The sequence below is a fragment of the Gymnoscopelus microlampas genome (genome assembly GCF_963454915.1).
Source record: "Gymnoscopelus microlampas genome assembly, chromosome: 2".
Classification (NCBI taxonomy): domain Eukaryota; kingdom Metazoa; phylum Chordata; class Actinopteri; order Myctophiformes; family Myctophidae; genus Gymnoscopelus; species Gymnoscopelus microlampas.
The window spans coordinates 45,633,959-45,657,661 of record NC_139939.1 but is presented as its reverse complement, the minus strand read 5'-3'; the positions used below and the strand labels follow the sequence as shown (position 1 = coordinate 45,657,661).

Here is a 23,703-nt window from a genome sequence, read left to right as displayed (position 1 = left end):
CTTATGACATAGGCAAGGACGTCGTGCGGATGTTGGGTGCTCATTGGACGATAATCAGTGTTGCCATGTCTGCTTATTATACGCTACTTTGTGATTGTTTTTCCGTAAAGTTGAATGTAAATATTGTTAGTTGCAGGTTGCGTTTTTTTGGGATTGTTTCCAAAAGTGTAGTTGCATATTTTGGCTTGCTTCCCCCATCTAAAAAATATGTTGTGCCAAGGTTGTGTGAGGATGTTGTTAAAATGTTTCCAAAATATTCCAAATCATTTACTTTTTTCCCAGAATGAAAATAGCAAGCAGATCTACAAGCTCACATCAGATCTACAAGCTCACATCAGATCTACAAGCTCACAACGTCTTGCATCGTGACGCGTTGTGAGCTTGTAGAGCGGCTATTTTCAGATAGCCAATGCAAAAGTGCTTGCTTGGTTTTAAATGCTCATGTGTCTTAGTAGCTGTTTATAGCAGTGTTCGATTTTTGTTACATTGCCAACTCTCACATGTACATAAACGTTCAGATTTCAAACATAAAGTGCTTACCACTGAGCCACGGATGTTACCTAGCGATGCGGACCACATTATGTACCCGTATCTCCCGTATTGTTCAATAAAAAGCATTTTAATCCGATCGCCGGCCATTTTCTCCAAATTTTCTCCGATACTTTCAACCATGCGACACCTAATGGTTGGGAGGTGTATTGCACTCTGATATATTACCAAAAAAAAGGAAAAAAAGAAAGAAAATGGCTGGCGATGTGATTAAAATGCTTTTTATTGAACAATACGGGAGATGCGGGTACTTAATGTGGTCCGCATCGCGAGGTAACATCCGTGGCTCTGTAGTAAGCACTTTATATTTGAAATCTGAACGTTTATGTACATGTGAGAGTTGGCAATCTAAACAAATAGAACACCGCGAAACCCCAGGGGGAACTGGCACCATGGGGCTAGTGGCTTAGTAATCGCTTCTTTTGGGCTTGTTTTCCTAGACCTGGTTGCGCTTGTTTCTCTCGTACAACCTGGCAACTCTGACAATAATCCCCCCATTGCTGTATCGACAACGCCACCGATTGGCTCAGCCGAACGTCACTCCCAGTTCTCCACCGTCCAGTGCCACCGATTGGCTCAGCCGAACGTCACTCCCACTTCTCCACCGTCCAATGTGCTCGTGGCGTCGTTTTCCTGGTGCGAGATGTGACCGCATTGCGCTGCAAACAAACAAAGTTCGCAACCAGGAGACACAATTCGAGGAGAAACACGCGGAGGTTTGCTAGTGTATTTCGCCTGAGCCCGACGTTCTGTGTCACTTAGATGTCGTTTTGTTGAATTTTGAAATAATTATATTTGTGGGTTTCGGAGATATACCGAATACACTGAAAGCTTCCCCGTCCAGACAGTCCAGAATGGAGACATAGAGCTGAGCTTCATAACTGTCTGTCTGCTCCCCCAGGTTTTGTGTTTTTGTGGAGCTCTCATCGACACAGAGGTGGTTGTTTTTGACAAACAGAGTGTATAACGTTACCATCACTATTCACAACATATTCGTGTTATTCATTGTTACTGTAGCTCAGTTTGACAACTAAGTATTATATAAAGCCGTTGTTTCGACGGGAGTGAGTGCTATCTTTGTTTTGTTTTCATGTTCACGACAGATTCGACAATACATGTCGGATGCAGCCGAGTTACAAGCTAAATCGATCCATCATTCTGTTCTAGTCAGGATTGTTATATAGGCGTATCTTTTGACAGTGTGTGGGGTTAAAACAAATAACCCCAAAACCAATAAGTTGATTAAAGCCAACATAATATGCCCATTAGGCGTTTTGGGGCTCCTGGGTCTATTGTCTCTCGCTCTCAAACTCCAAAGCTGTCGTTTGGTTTCGCCAACATGAACGTTTCAAAAAGTGGCTACCGTGTCTTCTCTGCCAACTCCACCACCGCCTGCGTCGAACTGGCCAAGAAGATCACTGAGTAAGTGGATGTTTACTTCTTTTCATAGCGTAGCCTGATATAATGTAGACTTAAGTTGGATCACAAGACGGTCATATGTCATGACCATGTGTCAGGACTAAGATATATTGTAGACTTGAGCTCAATAGCTTGTATTTTGCAACTTCACGGGCAGTTTTGGAATACTATAATATTATGTTAAAAGTGGAACCGCCGCATTTAACTTCCCTTTCGGTGTTCAGGTCAGCCAGGTGACCTGAAGTGATCGGATGTGTCTGTACTCTGTACTCTCTCATGCATGTATATCGTGTGACAGGCAGGGCCGAGTACTACCCTGGATAGACTGTTGTTTACCCCCCCCCCCCCCCACACACACACACTTTTTTTTTTTGGTATGCATTGTTCAAACTGTCATGTGGTACTTACAGGAGATGGATTCACCCCTTTTATAAAACTGGAAGTAGCACCATAAGGTAGCTGCAAACTACAAACAAACTAAAAGTTCTGATTACCTGAGGCCGATTCTACAAATGCCTTCTAAATAAGTGGTTCTCACACTTTCACGTTTTTAAAAAATGTTCAAAAATAGCATATGTACAAGCTCTAAGTGACGCGATGTGAGCTTGTATATCTGCTATTTTTGAATAGCCAATGCAAAAATCCAAAATGACATGGATGCTTTCCCAGTTTTAATGGGTAACGACTTTAAAGTCTAATATTGCACCTGGATAGCTTGGGTTATCCTTTGTCTCTGTCAAGTTTTTGTCATGTTATGAGCTGCTTTCTGTCAAAAATTTCAGTGGATTTTTAGGAAACAAAAGACTTGACAGAGACACAAATGATAACCCAAGCTGTCCGTACAGGTGCAATATTAGAGTTTCTCATTGTTTAATACAGTCATATAGGACTTTTCTGTTTCATGATTGGGCTGTCAAGGGACAGTATTGCAACTTCGATGCAGATAGCATTATAGCATATAAGTTGCCTGTGGCTAACCCATAAGGTACTTGGTTGAAGGGGAGCAGCGTGTATAGCGAGGCCAATAGGCCTCAACTCTGAGTGAACATTAAATAACCCATCATCTTTCATATTGGTCAGATTCAGAGGTTGGCAAGGGGCAACAATATCATCCATTTTTCTCTTGCTCTGCAGCCTTACTTGTAAGTCAGCCAAGCAGTAGTTGTATAAGGGAAAAATGTGCTTACTCCCCATCATACTGTTTGGCAACAGTGGCGCAACAGTAGTGCAGAACATTAGGGTATTGTTTTGCATTGCAATCAGACAGAACTAGGTTTTGTTACACTGCAAATGTGAAGTCTGCTGATTTAATGTGTATGTATTGTGTATGATCACAGTAGGGCTTCACAATATTAACAGTTTAGTGAATGTTGTGATGTTCTTAGTCTCTATTATTCTTTAAATGTCAATAATTATGGTTTATTTTGTGAAAAATTATGAACATATTTATTCGCAGCAGCTATTTTGACTTGTAGGATAAACACAGCTGAAGGCTAATTGAAGGTGTATTTCATTTAGGTGTTTCTGTGTGCCAGCATCAAGTTAACTGTGCTTCCCATGCTGGCACACAGTTAATAAATGAAACACACCGACCCATGTAATTAATTACCTTCAGCAGTGTTGCCAGTCAAAATTCTAATGTGAAAATGGTCTGTTGCATTTATTTGGAATCCCACATTGAAAATGCAGTCCTTTTTATTTTTCTTAAGAAATAGTTAAATATGAGTGCATGACATAACTGATTTTACTGTACAATCTTATAGCAGCACGATCTAGGTTCAAGTATGTTTACAGAGCCATTGAGACCAGAAGGCCCTGCCTCATACCCAAGTTTAAGTTTGATTCACATTCAGACTCAGAGTTGCATGGACTGGCTCAACATAATGACAAACATGGGAGACGACTCACGGGTCAGGAATTACTTAAAAGTTATTTTAATGTATAAAAAAATACAAAAACGAGACAAAATATGTATTTGGTGTTGATTTAGTCTTTCAAAATTGTCTATGATTGTTCAACTTCAGTCGTGCGAGGAGGGAGCAAGACCGATACAATCGTTTTAATAACAAGACGACAACCCAAAATATATTGCTCTTCTACACATCTGTAGTGAAGAGAGAATGTTTGCATGTTGCGATCATATCTGTGATACTGCACTTCTAGATCACAGCTCATTTACCTTCGGCCCTTGGAATAATGTTAAGGAGGCAACAATTTTAGCTATAATCATTATCTTATACTTTGGCTATTCTTTGCAGCGCTACGAGCTTGTAGATCTGCTATTTTTTGAGAAATCTTGAACATTATTTTGTGCAAATCTTTGAATATATATATATATATTTTTTAAAGCGAACATTTGTAACTCAAATCTTTGCTTCTGGGGGTCCCTGGAACGAAATATTTGACAAATGTTCGCTCTTACAATATAAATTCAAAGATTTTCACAACTTTTCAAAAATAGCAGATCTACAAGCTTGTAGCGCGGCACATGAGCTTGTATATCTGCTATTTTTGAATAGCCAAAGAAATCTAAAATGACACGGATGCGTTCCCGGCTTGAATGGGTTAAATGGCCATTAACGGACCACTTTGGCTTGAATGTTGTTCTACTGTTATTTATGGAAAGTTGTCTTTTTTCTTGGTTATTACTCTTGTGTACCACACCCAGTGATTCCTTGGAAAGCCATGTAGTGGGAGACCCATACACTGAGTGCTTGCCTTTTACAACAGCCGATAAGAAGTAGCCATGTAATAAATGGCTGCCAGACATGACATAGGCTTGACTAATTGTTTGTTGACAACCCCGGTGTCTCCGGGAAAGAATGTCTGAAATGGACTGGTTAATGTTTTACAGCGAGTTATGAGTTTTTAGTTTGAGGCAGCAGTTTGTACATGTGCTTTTTCTGTTGACACACTCTTTTCTGTTTTTCCAGACGTTTGGGTGTGGAATTGGGAAAGTCTGTCGTTTATCAAGAGTCAAATAGAGGTACAGTATGGTTGGGCATGTGATTTCATAATTATTACAGCCTCAATCATTATTTGCATTTGCCCCTAATATGTCTGTCATTTGCCCTTGCCAGAGACAAGAGTGGATGTGAAAGAATCTGTTCGTGGTCAAGACATCTTTATCATTCAGACCATTCCAAGGTTATTATCCATGTCTATTCTTTTCTATCACTTTACAGATTTGTGTAAGCAAATTTTGAAATTCTCCCACATTGTGCAATTGCAGTATCCATTATCAACCAAAATGTGCCTGTATTACAACATTTCTATATCAATGATAATTGTGGCACACAATTGCTTGGGGTTAGTGTTGAAATTCCAGGCAGGATCTTAACCTACTTAACTGTCTGTTTCAGTTGGCAGGGATACAAATTACAATTTGCTTTGTAAATCATTGATAAAAAGACATTTTGGGGTAAAAATCACAAGGACAATGGACTGTGACATGAAACGTGTTGAATTGTCAGACTAACCCGTACTGACAGTCCAGTTGACTGGCAGTATCTGGTAAAGTGAGACAGGGAGTATGATCCTGCAGGCCAGTGACCTCTTTGTTGGCGGTCTTGTTTCACCAACCACTCAAGGGCAAAAAAGTCTCAATATAACAATAATATGTGTATAAGTAAGCAGTCAAGATTATATTGAATCATAACCAATGCTATAACCTATTGAAACCTACTGTAGAAATGTATTAATATTACAGCACGCAATTACTAGCTAATAAGACTCAGCAGCTGTTTTGTTATATATGTATATGTATGATTCTGTTGCATTTCTTCAGCAAGGCTGTCCTGCTTTGTGCTGTGCAGCCATTATGTGATTAGATCTTTATCATATCAATTATTAAGGATTGCCCCCATAGCTGTCAAGATTAAATTCACCTTTTGGCCGAGTTCAGGTAAAGACGCCTGAGTGGTAAGGCCAGTGTCTAGTGATCGGTGTTCAATTATGAATTTCCCTTTGGGGACAGATAAACATTTTATATTTGATCTTAGTTTAGGGTGGGGGTTTAAGCAAGTTAAGTCTTCTTAAGGTGGCTCTCCACCAAACAGACTACTACAGACTGGCAGTCGGGTCCTATGTCGGATGATGTCAGATTTTCAGGCGTCCAAAAGTTCTGGTCGTCACACCCCACAAACTATTGCAAACAGTCCGCCGACTCAATACCAGGAGGTGGTAGTAGTCTGCAGGTCTCAGAGCAGCTGAGGCAGCTTGGACCAAAACAAAAACACAGAGCTTTTTTGCCAGACCCAGGGGGTCGGCCTACATGAGGCTTTGTCGGTCGGTCGGTCGGTCGGTCCGTCCCTCTTTTCCTCTGTACACACGTCATGCGAAGTCCGGCCATTCAGATTTCAACCACTAGGGGTCTGGCAGTACCAGGTCTCCTGGTTCCCTTTTTTTAAAACCCCCTTTTCTACCCAATTTAGTCGTTATGCCAATTAATTCTCCCCCACACACATTTATGTGTTCTCACTGCTGTTGTATCCTACTGACTCACCTGCCAGTGAGGAGCCCCCGCCGAGAGGACGTAGAGCCTTCGTTCTACTCCTCCTGCCCAACACTCCCTGCTGACAGGTGCCGCACCAGCCCGGAGGAATGCATGCAGTGCATATAAAATATCACAAGTAGAAAGAACTGAAATGGAACCTGTCAATAGTGTTTTTGAGCGGTGTAGCCGCTCCTATAAGTGGGGTTGGGAATTCGTCTTTCCCTGTACTGTGATTGGCTGACTCTATTCACACCCTTTTCGCCGTACCGTGATTGGCTGACTCTATTTAAGTGAGCTTCCATCACTGTGATGACCACTGTTGTTTCTAAATAACACCGCTCACTTCACACTGGGTGTGATTTTTATTTTATCGTCGAGATCGGGAGTCGAACCCGCGACAAGCTGTCAAGCTGGATTATCAGCACTAGACCATACCCGGTGAAGGGCGCAGGCGAAAGTAGTTGCAAAGTTGGGGTTAATGCACGTCCTGTCGCGCGGTTTCTCCCCCGCGCGCGCCCCGTCGTGGCGCCCCCCTATTTTGCGGTACCAAAAGCGTGGGACAAAAAAATCCAAAAGTGAAAAAGAAAAAAGAAAAAAATGCAACATTTCTTTTTTATTTTCCTGGGGGTCCCCGCGCACCCCTGTGGAACATGGCGGACCCCTTCGCCTGTTTTTTTAATATTATAGGAGGGTGTTGTGATGTATTTCATATAAATGTAATTTCAGTAATGCATTGAAGCTGGTATTGAGGCGGTACTAAAAGAGGCGGTACTAAAAGAGTATTTGTAGTAGTAGTATTTACTCATTTGAAGTACTCTTAAGTATTGTTACTCAATGTATTTTCTTGAAAGTGTTTTTAATGACTTTATTAGCTTTAAAGTTTTTTTTACAGATTTTTAAGTATTTTTACTGTTCTTATCAACTTTTAGGTATGTGTAGTGTATTCAATAAACCTTTAAGTGTTTTTACTCTTTTTTTCAACTTTTCAGTACTTTTAAGTATTTGTACTCATGTTGAGTACTCTGAAGTATTTTTACTCAAGGTATTTGAGTATTCTCTCCGTCCCTCTGTCTCTCTCTCCCCATCTCCCTATTTTCACAACGCATCGCGAGGCGTTGTGAGCTTGTAGATCAGCTATTTTCACAACGCATGGCGACGCGTTGTGAGTTGATGATGCAACCTTTATTGTGAAGGAACGACTGGAAGAACGTTCATACAGGTTGTTGATAAGATGTTTAACGTAGCTGTTAGCCGTAGCATGCTAATTGCTAACGCTACCCAGTTGCAAATTTGGGGTTAATGCACGTCCTGTCGCGCGGTTTCTCCGCCGCGCACGTTCCCGCGCGTCCCCCCCCGGCCCGCGGTCACCCCTCCCCACGGGCGTATATATATATATATATATATATCAGCACGGAGAATGGCGTAGGCATGTTACTCGCCCGGCCCGGGCCGTCTGGTCATGTGTTTACTTTCCACAGAAAGAATTGTAGACGTAGTCAGAGAGTGGGCGGGGTCTGGGTGTTGCCATGTCGGCGTACTGTAAGCGCTGTAGGGCCAATGTTGGTGGTATAGGGTTCGTTTGGTTTGGCCTCGTTTTCATAGATCTTGCTGCTTGTTTCTCTCGCGAAACCTGGCAACGAAACCTGGCAACGACGCATGCGCAGTTTGATCAAGAGTCCACCCTACCACCGTGAGCTTACTAGAATTATAATAGGATATGTGGTATGCGCCTGGACCGCTAGGCCAGCGGGCGCCCTGTCATTAGTGCTTTTGCGGGGACCAACAGTGTAGATCCCATTCCATATGATGTACCATTTCTTATGTTTTTATTTCCCTTTCAGAGATGTTAACACGGCCATCATGGAGCTGCTTGTTATGGCGTATGCCCTCAAGACCAACTGTGCAAAGAACATCATTGGGGTCATCCCTTACTTCCCCTACAGCAAGCAGTGCAAGATGAGAAAGAGGGGCTCTGTTGTCTGCAAGCTGCTAGCGTCCATGTTAGCCAAAGCTGGTAGGATTAATCTTCTACTGAATGTTTTGTATGTTCTTAGTACTGCAAGCAGAATGTCCATGCAATGAGTGAAATCATGTGTAAAAGAAATACTCCACTGTTTTTCAACTTATGATTTCTGAGCATGCAAAGCACAGATTGACTAAGCATCTACAAGTTTGTCAGTGAAACATTCCTTGATCCCAGCTGTTAGAATCGCCTCACACATGTTAATACATTTATGGAATTTGCCATGTGTATACTTAGTCTCAGGTGTCTGGTTTACTAGTACATTTCTACCTGTGTGCATGGAATTGTCTTTGCTGTATTGGTAACCATATTTTCCTTGTCGCTGTCTATTATGCTCTGTATTTTCTTCAATGTCCCAGGGTTAACTCACCTCATCACCATGGATCTCCACCAAAAAGAGATCCAGGGCTTCTTCAGCTTCCCTGTTGACAACCTGAGGGCCTCCCCCTTCCTCATTCAGTACATCCAAGAAGAGGTAAGACTCTAGATTGCATTACATGTAATAACCTGAAACCTGTTTCAGAAAGACTTCCACAAACAAGTGACAGCAAAGATGAACAACAATAATTAACAGGTTATTCTTGTAATGATTATATACTGTATGTAGTAAAACTACACATAACAAAAACACCTGTCACACTGGCTAAGTCTGACACAAAGTTGGAAAATGATCCACGTTTTTCTTTCCCTCATCTTCCAGATCCCAGACTACAGGAATGCTATAATTGTTGCAAAGTCCCCAGCAGCTGCCAAGAGGTAACAGCAAAGCTGGGACATGCAGGACCTGCAAGTATTGACGTCCTCAAGTTTTCTAGTCATATATTATGTTGCTCAATAGTGTATCTCATACTGGATATTAATGTGACCATGATTCTAGATCTGTCTGGATGCATGCAAGGACTAGTCTGAATTGTGGTCACTATCATGGGCATTTGTGTTATTTCTGTGTGTACCATGTAAGTACTAGGGGTCGCAACCTTAATTGGCAGATATTCCGCATAAATATGAGATTGGGAATGCCGATAATGATTTCGAGTTGCCGATTGCAAAAAACGAATTCATTTTTATCAATTAAAAAATAGTTTTTTTTAAATTGAGCCCTGCAGTTATCTCACTAAAACATGTTGTGCTACCTAGAGTGCAATAGTGCACACACACATGGTTGTGTTGATCTGGTTGATGATTTGGCGATCCGTAGTAGTGGCAAAAAAAATAATAAATTGTTATCAGGGCATCCCTACTAGTAATACACATGTACTATATGCATTTACGTGTCTACATTATATATTATGTATATTGTATATTATACGGTATGTATCTGATGGATTCTTTGACCACTAGTGTGTTTGCGTGCCTCTGCGTTTCAGAGCCCAGTCCTTTGCTGAGAGGCTTAGACTAGGGCTGGCTGTGATGCATGGTGAAGCCCAGTGTTCAGAGTCAGACATGGCAGACGGTAGACATTCCCCCCCCGCAGCTCGGACCACCTCTTCAGGACACCCTGGCCTGGAGCTGCCATGTAAGATAAGCTCACTCACTTATCCACACACACACACACACACACACACACACACACACACACACACACACACACACACACACACACACTGGCAGTATGTCGGCATCTTCTCCATTTTCACAATATTCCCTTTTCCATTTTGTGCAGTGCTTGTATACAGGAATACTCTGCTTAGGTGTTTAAAATGTTCATGCCCTGTGGGTGTTGCTAACCCATTTTACTTTTTCCACCAAACCTGTTCTTCCACCCTGACTCTATGTATTCTGTCTTTATCCTGTCTTTGTTCTGTCTTAAGTCATTCTCTGAGAAAGAAAACCACAAAGGAGTTAGTAGTGCTCTTATCCTGCCTCTAATGTGATCAGTTATGATTTCCCTGCTTGTGATGACTCGTATTGTCCTTCTAATGAATGGAAGACCTTACATTTTTTGTTATTTCATTTTAAATGTCAAATGTTACAAATGACCTTCGGTTTCTTAGTGCAAGTTCACATAACGACCTCAGCCCGTTGATCCCGTTCCTGATGTTCAGCCAGCAAATTATCCATTCGGTAAAGCTAGCATTTTTACCGAATGGGTTCCCTGATTGCACACACACAAACATGCATGCATCATTTCAGACCGGATCAGCAACCTGCAAAGTGAATTTATCCCACTAGAATACTATATTAAGAAAATGAAAAACCAATTGAAATAGTAAAATCTTCCCATTCATTAGAAGAACGATATCAGTCACCAGATGCAGGGACATGTTTTTGCACTGAGTCCAATTAAAGATAACCCTTAAGTTTGAAGTTGAATTGGCGTGTATATAGGAGGGGTGTGTGATCTGAATCATATCTACATATATTGAATCTTAAAAACCAGAGTAGACTTTAAAATGACCCCAGAAGTGTTTTGATGTGTTTATCTCTTTAAGCCGTAAGCTGACGGCCACCATTATCCATGTGTTTAAGATGGGTACGGTATTTTTCCCCCCATAAATATATTCTTGGAAGGCAGGGATCGGGTTTCTGTGTAGCAGTATTGGTACCTCATAGATGTGGCAGGGAAATAGCAAACCTTATGCAACAAAGGTGTTGTAAAAGTGTGACTTGTAGTTGTTGAATGTTGTCTATTGCCCCTAGATGCTAACATCTGGTTGGTGCGACAGGTTATCTTTTGATTTAATACAAGATGTCTCACTGTAAGATAAGTAGCCAGGCTGACACTGGCCAGCCTCAGTTATGAGTAAGAGCCTGTGTAGGCCCAATGCTTACCCTGCAGCATCTCACACACACACACACACACACACACACACACACACACACACACACACACACACACACACACACACACACACACACACACACACACACACACACACACACACACACTCTTACCCCAGTATGTGTTAGTGTCAGCAAACCCCACCTCATTCAATGAGACTTTCCTGCAGTCAACTGTGAAATACTGCAGGCATTGTAAGGACACGGGTTGCCCTTTATTCTAATTATAAGTTTGATTTATCTGCTCTCCATTCCTGTTCTCTCCATCTCCAAGCTGAATATCCCATCCACATTCTTCTACTTGCTACTGCCTCCCCGTACTGGGTTGGGAGGTTGTTTATTAATCCCCTCACCGCTTCACTAAAATGAAACCTGAATTATAACCACAGGGTTTCCGCTAGGCAATTTTTGGGCCGGCCACCTTGACCTACAGGATTACATTTTACCGATCAAAGAATAAATTATAATTAACATCACATGCATGTTTGCAGATAGGCTACATGCATCCAACTGATAATTTCACCTTGTTACGTTAGCGCTGCGCTTCTTTCCACTTTATCACAGATGCAATCCGTTCTTGTTTTTATAGTTGACTAAAAAAAAAAGTGGCCGTGAGTGAACTACTTGCACTGTATAAACTACTAACTAAATTACTATGTTTTGGACTTTATATAGCATTCAACCTTAATATGCAAAACCTACAGCTTTTGTTTTGTTAATGTTAATTATGTCATCATGAATGATGGTGCAAGGGAGGTTGATTACTTGCCTCAGTTGCCTGCAATGTATGTGTCACCAACTTTCACCACTTTGCAGACAGACAGTCACTGCTTGCTTGTATAATATCCACTACCCATACGAGTTCGGGTCCCTGTTTTATTATCGTCAATTGGGTCCAGCTTGGTTCAGATTTTATCACCTCGGAATCCTGGTTCTGTTTATCATAACACCGAGCGTACCAAGAAGACTCGGCGCTGATTAGGAGGAGACGCAGACAGCTGTATAAAGCTTGATTTGTGCTTCGCCATATGACGGTGTTGTTGCGTATCAAAAACAGCAGACATACAAGCTTACAACGCGGGCGCCTTGTGATGAATTGTGAGCTTGTAGGTCTGATATTTTCAACGCTCGACACCATTGTACGATGAAATGGCTGATACATCCGATAACTGCAGCGCACAGCGCTGTAGGGGAATAAACCATTATGATAGGTTTAATGGTTGTAAACTACGTATTGCAATCATGCAATGTTGTGTTACTTTATCCAAATAATATTAATAATGGGCTTAAAAGATAAAATAGCCTAATAACAGAATTTTCCCAATCGGCCAGGGTGGCCGGTGATGTTTATAATTTACGGCCAATTGGCCGGTAAATACCGGCTAACGGAAATCGCTGAACCGATCAACGTTAAATTGTTGTGCACATTGACAGTAGGCCACAGAAGGACCTCCACTAACTTTTTTTCACACTGAAACTTTTGTAACTTTAATTTTATTATGGGCTCTGATCAGGCTGAAACCGTGGCCATTTCTTTCTGACATCACAGACTGGCCACATGAAGTCTGAGTTCCACATTGGAGCCACGCAGTTCCCATGTAGAATCTTTTTTATTATTGCATTTTTTGCAACGTTTCCCCAGTATCTCTACACACAGCTGTGTCTTGATTCAGAGGTCTCCAAGATTCACTTTTGTCACAGTAAAATCCTCAGTGTTAGGCCAGACCTCACCAATGCAACTAGTCGCAACTCCTTGCAACAAAACAGTTTTAAGGCCAGTCCACACCAATGCAACTCCTTGAAACTGCCATTGGGGATAATGGTTGCAAGTAGTTGAATGTTGCAAGGAGTTGCATTGGTGTGGACTGGCCTTTAGTTTAACTATACTAACTCTGGGGTCCATATTTAGGTTATGTTTTATGCTATAATTATATTTCCTATCCGTTAAAACCCAGTGATTCTGCTTTGTGTGATTCTCTCCTGGATAATTATCTAACTGCTCTACTAATTAATTCTATCTACTGTTAATGCAGGCAGCAGGCATCAGGTTGCCTTCCCTGGCATAGAACTCCCAAGTATGACCGTAAACGCTGCCTCTCTGCTTCCCTTTTTGTGTGATGTTTTATGATTCACTGCATGGAATGATGGTTACATTCAGCCACTGAGGGCTTCTATGTTATTTCAACTATGGACACAGAGGAAGGAAAGTTCTTAAACCAAATTAATAAAAATGAAAATGCTATGATTTGGATAATTATTTCAGGTCATGTTAATGTAGACTTTTGTGATATATATATATACTATACTTGAAGACAACATAGTCAAAGTACATAGCATTAAAAACTAAAACAAAAAACTGAATTCACACAAGTTGGAGAACAATGTTAAGCACTTGGATAGCAATGGAGGTTCAGAGTTTTACCGGTTAACATTCGAGTAGGATTATGATAATGACAATTTGTGTGTTGATAGTTTGGTGAAAGCCAGGAGAAAGTGTCTTTTTGTAGATTTGTACATCATTTGGGGTTTTTTTCAGTAGAGGAATTGTTCGAAGAAAGGCAGTGTAAATATACAGCATAATTCTGTGTTGCCCTGAGAGCTGAGGTGAAATGTTGATGTGAATGTAAATCTCATTCTGGAGCAAAATCAAAGTTGGTTTGACTAGTGACACAGGTAATGCATATTTATTTGCTCAACAAATTGAGCTTATCGCTGTGATTGGGCAATTTAATGTATAACCCAACCATTTCCCTATACATTTGGCTGTTAGCCCACTATCTTTTGTTTCCTTAAGCTTTAGCTTTTGTGCTAATCACCATTGAATACAAACAGTCTCAGACATGGGAGTTCACATTTGGATCAAAACCTTAAATGGGTGTGGAAAGCAAATTAAAAGCATAGAGGTTTAGTTTACCAATTGTCAGACTGTCAGTGAGCTACTGGACTATGTGTACATTTAAATACACCAAGTAAACGGTGCATTTATATAGTGCCTTTCTTTAAGATTTGCATTACATTCACCCATTCTCCCACACTGAGGCAATAATGCTAGGCACCAACCTGCTCATCAGAACGTTTTCTTGCTTAACCCATTCAACCCGAGAGCGCATCTGTGTCACTTTAGATTTCTTTGGTGATTCAAAAATAGAAGATATACAAGCTCGTTGCGCGGCAACGAGTCCCGCGGACCCCCATCTCAAAAGGTTTTGTTCCAGGGACCCCCAGAAGCAAAGATTTGAGTTACAAATGTTCGCTTTAAAAATATATATATTCAAAGATTTGCACAAATGTTCGAGATTTCTCAAAAATAGCAGAACTACAAGCTCATAGCTCAAGCTCATGAGCTTGTATATCTGCTATTTTTGAATAGCCAAAGTATAAAATAATGGTTTAAGTGGTTACACAGATGCGTTCACGGTTTTAATGGGTTAAGGACACTTTGACACGAAGCCAGGAGCAAGCCGGTGATCCTGAGCAACTGCCACCCCTAATCAACCAAATTTCCCCCCTGTTCATTCTGAGTGCACATGATCTCACTCCTGATATTTCCTGCGCTAGGTATTGTAGAAGAATGTATGGCCAAAGGTTGTGCCTACTTGCTGGCAAGGGGAATTAAAAATGCATAAATCTTTTCCTAGAACAAGGAGATTCAACCTTAAGGCACATTTGAATCATGAGATGAAAACGGCTTCATGCTATGTGTCCATGTTAATCACTGGAAGCTCTCAGTATCAGATGCTCTCATTTGAAATTATTGGAACATACTCCTTTGAATTATTGCAGGAAAAATACTGATCTGAATAATGTACAGTACATATATTATCAAATTGCGGTTCACATTTAGTGATCAAAGGGCTGGATGTCACAAAGCATGAGCAGGGAAAAAATGCATTCAATGCATTACAGACTACAATTAAAATGTTCAAAATCTGCCCTACTATAATTGTTTTATAGAAAAGATGTAATTTGGTACATTTACATTTACTAACTGTGAACTACAGATTACAAGTCACAAATTGCAGAATGTCTGCAAGTGACATGGGAATCTGTTTCCTTTTTTATTTTTGTTTAATTTAAATCAATATGAGCTGATTTGCTTGACACGGTTTTACTTTTGTTCATTTCTGTCATTTGCTTGATCGTTTACCTTGAGTTCTGGGCTGAAAGCTCTGGCTCAGCACCAATATGATTCTTGTTGATTTAATATATATATATCTGTTGGCTTATGCGAGTTCCCATATCTCTTTGAGTCCTGCTGCTTTTCCCAACCAGACCTGAATTCACCCCACCGATGGCCTTAAAAGAGTTAAACGTGCAGGACTGTGATTTGTGTGTGTGTGTGTGTGTGTGTGTGTGTGTGTGTGTGTGTATTGCACTTGGGAACAGATACTGAAACTGACTTGGAAGAGGGTTTTACAGCATGACAGGTGTGTGGTGTGATGTGTTGCGGTCTCTGCAATTGAAATACGGTGGTTTGTAGATAAGTTCAGGGTTGCAGTGCACGAGCTAGAGCAGATCTTAAACAGGTGCTGCTGGGTTGAAAAAAACATCCAACATCCAAAGTAAGTAACTGGGAAACTGCACACTCTATGGTTCAGGGCAGGCCACATCAGCTAAGACCTGACGAAGGCCCTGGCACAAAACGTAATTATTGCTTGCTTCAAATAAATGGTACTAATTAAGTGTGTGGGTTCCCTGCTTCTTACTTTGAATGGGATTTAAACCATACTCTCTTCTGTAGCCTCATATTTTTGTTTTTAAACCTGAAAAGCGTGTGGTTTAGTTGGATGCCTGTTGACTTGACATGGTCCTTTTTGCATGATTTTTGGCAGGTTTTTAATACCAATCCCTTCTCAACTAATCAACTTCCTCTTTTTCATTTAGTCTGCGTATCTTTTGTACCCCATAAATCGTACTCTTGGTTGAAAGTAATGGTCCTTTGTCTTGCAGTGATGATGGCCAAAGAGAAACCACCTATCACTGTGGTGGGGGATGTAGGAGGAAGGATTGCCATCATTGTTGTAAGACCTCTGCACAATACAATTTTCACACAACATTGATTGAATACTTTATTAACGTTTTGCAAAAAGTACAGAGGTACGGTTATACAACAATGCTAAAAGGATAACACAAAAAGCCCCGAGGGATTGTTTCCATTGTGGTCCTGTATTAAATTCATCAAGACATATAAAGACATACAATATATAAAAGACTTACAATGCATTATAAATTATGGGATGGATTTTATTATTGGGACATCCTGCATCATGTGAATGCTGTTTTTGATAATTTGGTTTATTTTATTTTGACAAGTATATTTGAAAGTGTGCAGGTTTTAGTTTTACAGTATGTTTGACAGAGTACACAGAAAAAAAGCAAACATGCAAGGCTATTATTCTAGAAGTTTTATGTGATTCCCAAAGCTGAAACTATGTAATTGATAGAAGTAGCGTTAGGATATGTTAATTGATAGAAGTAGCGCTAGGATATGTTGAAATGTATGAGTCATCAATCATTTAAAATCATAACTCTAATCCTTTTCTTTGTGGCCACTCTTTTAGGATGACATCATTGATGATGTGGATGACTTTGTTGCAACAGCAGAGATCCTGAAGGAGAGAGGAGCCTATAAGATCTACGTCATGGCCACACATGGCCTGCTGTCTGGAGAGGCCCCACGACTTATAGAGGAGTCTGCTATTGATGAGGTAAACCATTCAATTCAGTGCTCAGGGTATGAAGACCATTTTGAACAATTCACTTCATTCCAGTTAGAGTTCTCAACGGGCCTGAAAATTAAGGCCCGGCCCTAACTGGGCCCGACTGGGCCGGCCCGAGGCTCGGCCCGAACCCGAGTATTACCGTCATGTTAGGCCCGAAAGCCCGAAAAAACCCGAGGGGAGAAAAAAAAGGAAAAAAATTAAATTTATTTTTTATTTTTTTAATAATTTTTAAAAATTATTATTCTGTTCTGAATGTGTATTTATCTATTATGAAGATGGCGCTGAAGGCGCTGACGTTAACTTACACTGTGCTGATTTAAATTAAGTTAAATGCTTGTATTTACGCTGGAGTGTCTCTGCGGGTTGTGAACGCTCCGCCAACCCCAGCTGATACGTTCAAGATCTGACGACGTAAACATTGACACATGTGTACTGTAGTGTACTGCGTGTATGCACGTTCTCGCGCGTGGCTATATGGATTATGGAAAGCTCGCTCCTGCGTTCTTCAATTGATTTCTGAACAAACCTGACCACTGAATGTGCCGCTATTGTTGAAGGCTGGTGGAGACCGACTTTATTTGCCGTGGGTTTTTGTACTGGAGTAGTCGCAGAAATCACTTTCACTTTCTGTTTCTTTTTCCTCGGTAGGTTTCACTGTTTTAAAATACTTGCTTAAATGTGCACACTTTGCAGCTGTTGCACAGATATCTCTTGTATCCTCTCATTATGTTTGTGAGCTCCTAATTATTTTGTTTCCCCAAATTCGACTTGTAAACAAGCGGTGAATGAAATCACAAAACGCTCGTCCCAAAACACACTCGCCCCAGGTCTAATCCGGCGGCCTCTGTCCGCGAAATGCATGGGGGCAAGTGTGCTTTGGGGCGAGCGTTCCGGTTACCATCGGAACACTCGCCCAGAATCGTTTTTTTTTACTCTCTCTCGCTCTGCTGCCTGAGCCCTCCCTGAGCAGCACAGTGCAAGTTAACGCCAGCCAGTCAGCGTCATCTTCATAATAGATAAATTAAATACACATTCAGACAGAACAGAATTAAAACATATATTATAAAAAAAAAGAAAAAAAAAACATTTTTATTTTTTTTCATTGAGCCCGAGGCTCGGCCCGGCCCGACCAATTAGCATACTTTTGAGGCCCGGCTCGGCCCGAAAACGTCGGGTCGGGTCGGGCCGGTTCGGGTTCGGGTAGCATTTGAGAACTCTAATTCCAGTACATGAGTAAAGAGTATGTAGAACCAAATATCAGCATAAGTGGTTACATGCTTTGACTCAACAATTTGTGGCCATAGCGTAATAATCGAATAATTAATGGCTCCTAATGGGGGAAGACATTTTAGGGGGAACTAAACAAAGCTGGTTCCAAATCAGTCACCAGTCCTATTGCACCCTCAGGTGGTGGTGACCAACACTGTTCCTCATGAGGTGCAGAAATTGCAGTGTCCAAAGATCAAGACTGTGGATGTCAGTATGATCCTGGGAGAGGCCATCCGTCGCATCCACAATGGAGAATCTATGGCCTACCTGTTCCGCAACATCACCACAGATGACTGAGGCTGCTTACGTGTACACATACTCACTCACGCATTCCTGTATACACTTAAGCACACATAAAAAGCACATACTAAAGGACCAAGAATCCACAGCATACCACAGTTATTTCTTCTTACTTTTGTTTTAGTGTGTTTCTTTGTACAACACATTGACATAAATAGCATTTACTTCCTAGTAACACGTGAGAGCTGTTATTGGGAATGTTGTATTCTTGTGCTATGGACCACATGAGGAAGATAATAACATACGGATAATAATGATAATAGTGATAGTAATGATGACAATAAAAACTCATTATTAACTTCATTAATAACTTCATTATGTCCATCTCATCTGCCACGCGGTGTATTGTGTACAACACCTGATAAGACTACCAATCAGAATTTGCCTAATAAAACTGTATCTTGGATGAATAAGGTTGTGTCATCATTTGAACATTATGCATTTTAACTATGGCATACTGTTCGTAGCCCCCGGTTGAAAAAATATGTATTAATATAGTATGGCACTCAGACCTGCAAATGAAGTTTGTAGATGCAGTGCAAGTGTGAAGTCTAAGCATAAGCCTGTGGTGTAGGTGAATTAATAGCACAAACAACTTTCAGTACCAGTTTCAGTAACCGATTAGGCCTCTTTTTTGAAAGGCATGGAAGAGCACGACATCTCTAAACTTGCATAGCAGCTGCCTCATGAGATCACCGGTCCGTTCTGTGTGACGAGCATATATGGTTGTGCCAGGTTATAACCTCTCAGCTTCAATCTGTAAACCATAAATCTGATTATAGGAGTTGGAAAAGCTTGTAAAACTTCTGCAAATAGACTTTTGTCATAAATTGTCCATATTCAGCTAAACATAATTTAGAAAAGGAAATATGGACACAGTGTGACAAATTGTGGCTTTAAGTAGGTCATATGTGGTTTGGCTGTTGAGCCTCAAATTTTATGTAAACATTAAATACTTGTTTTAATTCATATAGTCCTAGGTATTATCTGACTGAAGATATGCACTTAAAGTACAAGGTAATAACCTTATATGCTAGCTAGGTTAATTATTGAGCTTAATTCTATTATTTTGAACAGAATATATGGCTTATTGGTAGGAACTTGTTAAACATTATTGTTCTACCATACAGAAGTATTTCACATGTTCTCATGTATTATCACTTTAGCCTGTGCTCATCTGTTGTTTCATAAAGGAGGAACAAGACCATGTGTGGTGTGTAATGACACGCTTGTGTCTGCATTGTTTCGGCTTTTAGGTCATTTGATTCTGCATTTCTTGCCGTTCCACTACAGTGAATAATAGAGCAGGACTGTGTCCATAACCGTGAACTTGTTCTAAACGCCTCAGGATTCAATTAGTCTGCTGAGGAGCTTTGACCAAGTCCAGGGGCAAAGACTTTAGTATAGGGCATCACACATTAAGTGAATGAATTAACACACTGATGAAACACAGCAGCAAAGCCTTTTAAACACAAAATGGTTAAATGATGTAAACTGCAGTGTAAAAAACTATACAAACAAAAGTATCTAACCTTAAAATACACATAAGGAAATGTGACTCAGTTCTTAATGTATGGCTAGTTTACTGCAGCCTCTAATAAAGAATCAAATGATAGTGAGTGAGCAATACCAAATAACGGTGAGATAAAATGCATACCTGTTAATATATCATACATTACAGCATTAGTAGTAAGTCCACACCTGCATGGCTTTGACCGAAGCTGTTGGGCCTCCATTGTTGAATGTGAATGAACACAGGCAGTGTGTAAAAGACTGTTAAAAGTGGACCGAAAGAGGAACTAGAGACCCAACGTTTACTAGGCCACTTCCTCAAAATGAAACAGGAAATTTAGTTCAGTCCTATCTGATGGAGAGAGGGGGATGTGCATGGACCTCAGTCACCTCAGTGCAGCACACAAGTTACTGTGCTATGCAGATTTATGGACCAACTTGTCAGCTGTTTGAAGAGGCATGTCTGAATCACTATTTAGTATGAAGACGTTTAGGTTTTTTAATGTATCTGTATCATGGTGTTAGTATCACTAGAGGTGTAGCATAACATAATTGTATGCTAAAACTCTAAGTCAGGGTATTATTGAACTATGTGTTATTTTCAGTATGCAGGCAGATATAACCATTTAAGTGAGAATGTAGTCTTTTTTTCTCGCCAGCAGAGGGCGACATACACCTAAATACAAGAACCATGCTTTCCAGAAACTCTTAACATCAATGTAAACAAACACTGATTTATTTCAGCTCACCAGACCCTAAAACTACAAATTTGATTTATTCAGTGACAAACCTTTCTCGCATTTAAAGTGAGCATGAAAACTCAAATCAATGGAAGAGAGATGCATTGTTAAATAGTGAAGTGTAATACTGTCTGTGACCCTAACATGCTATGTCATAGATGATTAAGCGGATTAGGTGGGTGTGTTTTGTGTACCAAGTGGATGATGGATGTAGGCCAGTATGACAAGCACACTAGATTTGCATTTCAAAATTAGTTCTTTCTAATTGTACTGCACGTGTGCACTAGAACATATTCAGTGACTTAAATACATTTTCATGAGATTACAGATTTTTCCAGGACCTCTGCACTAAGTTGAACTTAAACTGTTGACTTAAAAATGAAACGTGAGATGACATAGATTTACCATTTTTGTCTTTATTTTATTTAGTAAGCCTTTATATTACACTTGCAATTTGTAAAATCCACAGCAAAACCATTTAAGAAAAAAAATATTAATTTATAAAAACAAGCTCATTTAAAAAGAAAAGTGCATTTACATGAACTATCTGCATTTCACCACTTTTTTAAATGTATTTTTATTTTACATTTTATTTTGGCAAACAACACAATATCATACCTGATGACAAATTAATTTCAGATATTGGATAAAAAAATGTAAACAATGATACGCTACAGTTTTTGTTTGTTTTACATGAAAACTAACAGAAGGACATTAAATATTATTTTTCCACATTTTGTTTTCAACAGTCCAAATGCCTTATTGTAGACTGTAGACGATATTAAATATATGCAAAACCTTCCCACATTTTGTTGTACATTCCAAATCCCTTGTTATAGATCAACATTAAATGCAAATAGAAAAGCTATACATTTATCTAAACACCAGCAGCATGTCACCAAATAAGCAGCAACATTACTTTAAGTAAACATGAGTGGTATAAATGTCTTTTCTCTTTTTTTCTCTTCACTCCATTCAGTGTACTTGAGGGGCAATCACAGTTAAGTCTTACTATCTGCCTCTGTCTCAGTTTGTTTTGCAAAGCGACACTTTTCACACTTTTCTACAGCATTTGTAGCATTACTTCACAATCTATTTATTGCCTCCTCCTCACACCCACTAATCAGGCATCTCTCCTCACTTCTGTCCAGCACTTCTTTTGGCTGACCTGGCACACACAACACATCTTGTGGTGTCATGATCTCTCATCTTCTGTTCCCAATCTGTTCTCCTATGTTAAAGTATAGGCTGCATCACATCTCGTCTTTACAATGTCTCGGTTTATGATAAAATACAGCTGTTGGTCTTGTTCATGGGCGGCCGGAAGCCGATGTCTTTGGGGAAGGTCTCCCTACGTCTGCGCAACGCAGGACTAAGGCGGCTGGGCAGGTTGACCTGCTGAAGGAGCTCCTTGAACACCTCCACCACATTGATGTTGTCTTTGGCCGAGGCCTCTAAGTAACTGTTGTTCCACTCCAGCTCTACGGTCGACAACATGTCCTCGCTGGACACCTGGCGCTCCTCCATCCGGTCTGCCTTGTTCCCCACCACCACAATTGGCGTGAACTTGTCTTCCTTGACCTCCAGGATCTCCTCTCGGAGGCTCTTGACCGCCTCCAGTGACTCGGAGTCGTCCACGGCATACACCAAAGCGAAGGCGTCGCTGTTTTGGATCGAGAGTTTACGCATGGCTGGGAATGAGTAGCTGCCACTGGTGTCCAGGATCTCAACCGTCACCTTGACCCCACCGATGTCATACTCCTTGCTGTGCAGCTCCTCCACCGTGCGGCGGTGTTTGGTTTCAAAGGTGTCCTGGAGGAACCTCTGGATCAGGGCAGTCTTGCCCACTCCTGCTGCACCCAGAAACACCACTCGAACCTGGGTCTTCTCTTTCACTGCCAGAGACATGCTGATGATGCTTTGTCTCTAGCGTTGATGCTCCTTGCTTAGATGAGTTCAGAAAATTCCCCCCAAAAATGGAGCCTGCCTGAATTAAACTCACTTTGAGGAGGTTCTAACTCCTACAAAATGTATGCATATAATTATTTGGTTAATTTGGTTAATGTCTAGAATTCTTTCCTCAGCAAAGTCTTGTAAATTAGTTTTCTTTTTAAAGCCTTTCCTTCTTCACATGCCAGCGTTGTATTCACTGGCAGTAGTAACTGACAGCAGGGTTTTGATGAAGCCTTGCAGACATGACTAGTGTGCAGCCTTGGTTACACACACTGCCTTTTATGCTTGTTGTTGGTCACAGAGATTCCATGCCCTCTTCTGGTTTGAACCAACCAGCACCTGGCAACTGATCCAGGCAGCCAATGACAGGGCAGCATGCAAATTAGCTTAGGGGACCAGTTCAGGAGGAGGAAAAAGGAAGTGAATAGGGGGAAAAAGAGACTGAAGCATAGAAATGCTGCCTGGCTGTGATTATATATATTATATTTCAGTGGGGAAAATGTCATAAATGATTAAGCGGATTAGGTGGGTGTGTTTTGTTTTCTATTCATCTTCATTTCATTCTTACAGCTTGATTTGCACAGCATTGAGGGAAATTAAAGGGGGGAAACATCAGCAATTCTCCAGGATAGTTTTGACCAGTGATTCTCAAACTGGGGACACCCAGGGGTCCTTGGGAGGTTCCAGGGGGTCCCCCAGCAAAATTTGTTTAACCACTTTAACCCTATACATCAGCCATTTGAAAATAACCAATGTACAAACTCACATTTAAACATTTTAAGCACAAATCTTGTACCATGGGGGTCTCTGGCACAATACATTTTAATTTGGGGGTCCTTGACTTGACTTTGCCTCTCTTGACTGTTTTGTAGTCTACTGTATGTATTGTTATTAATGACAACATATTTTTGAAGATTTATTTTTTGGCTTTTATGCCTT

At 40.7% G+C, this 23,703-nt stretch overlaps 2 protein-coding genes across 4 annotated transcripts; one reads left to right on the top strand and one right to left on the bottom strand.

Moving 5' to 3' along the window:
* The first annotated feature begins 1,180 nt into the window (after positions 1 to 1,180).
* LOC311034170 (phosphoribosyl pyrophosphate synthase-associated protein 1-like) lies at positions 1,181 to 18,972 on the top strand. Of its 3 annotated transcripts, none has more exons than XM_084041929.1 (11): positions 1,181 to 1,486; positions 1,868 to 1,971; positions 4,902 to 4,954; positions 5,049 to 5,115; positions 8,305 to 8,477; positions 8,846 to 8,961; positions 9,187 to 9,242; positions 9,854 to 10,002; positions 16,218 to 16,288; positions 16,829 to 16,975; positions 18,398 to 18,972. In XM_084041929.1, the coding sequence occupies exons 2-11, from the start codon at positions 1,889 to 1,891 to the stop codon at positions 18,554 to 18,556; spliced, it is 1,074 nt and encodes a 357-aa protein (XP_083898055.1). In that variant the 5' UTR covers positions 1,181 to 1,486; positions 1,868 to 1,888; the 3' UTR covers positions 18,557 to 18,972. The 3 variants fall into 3 exon arrangements, with proteins under 3 accessions (XP_083898055.1, XP_083898056.1, XP_083898054.1); XM_084041930.1 differs by having other exon boundaries at positions 1,819 to 1,971; XM_084041928.1 differs by having other exon boundaries at positions 1,181 to 1,971.
* Positions 18,973 to 21,207: 2,235 nt separating this feature from the next.
* LOC311060942 (GTP-binding protein Rhes-like) lies at positions 21,208 to 23,001 on the bottom strand. The gene has a single exon (XM_084079350.1). It carries the CDS (start codon positions 22,717 to 22,719, stop codon positions 22,093 to 22,095), a length of 627 nt encoding a protein of 208 aa, XP_083935476.1. The 5' UTR covers positions 22,720 to 23,001; the 3' UTR covers positions 21,208 to 22,092.
* Between the last annotated feature and the right edge of the window lie 702 nt (positions 23,002 to 23,703).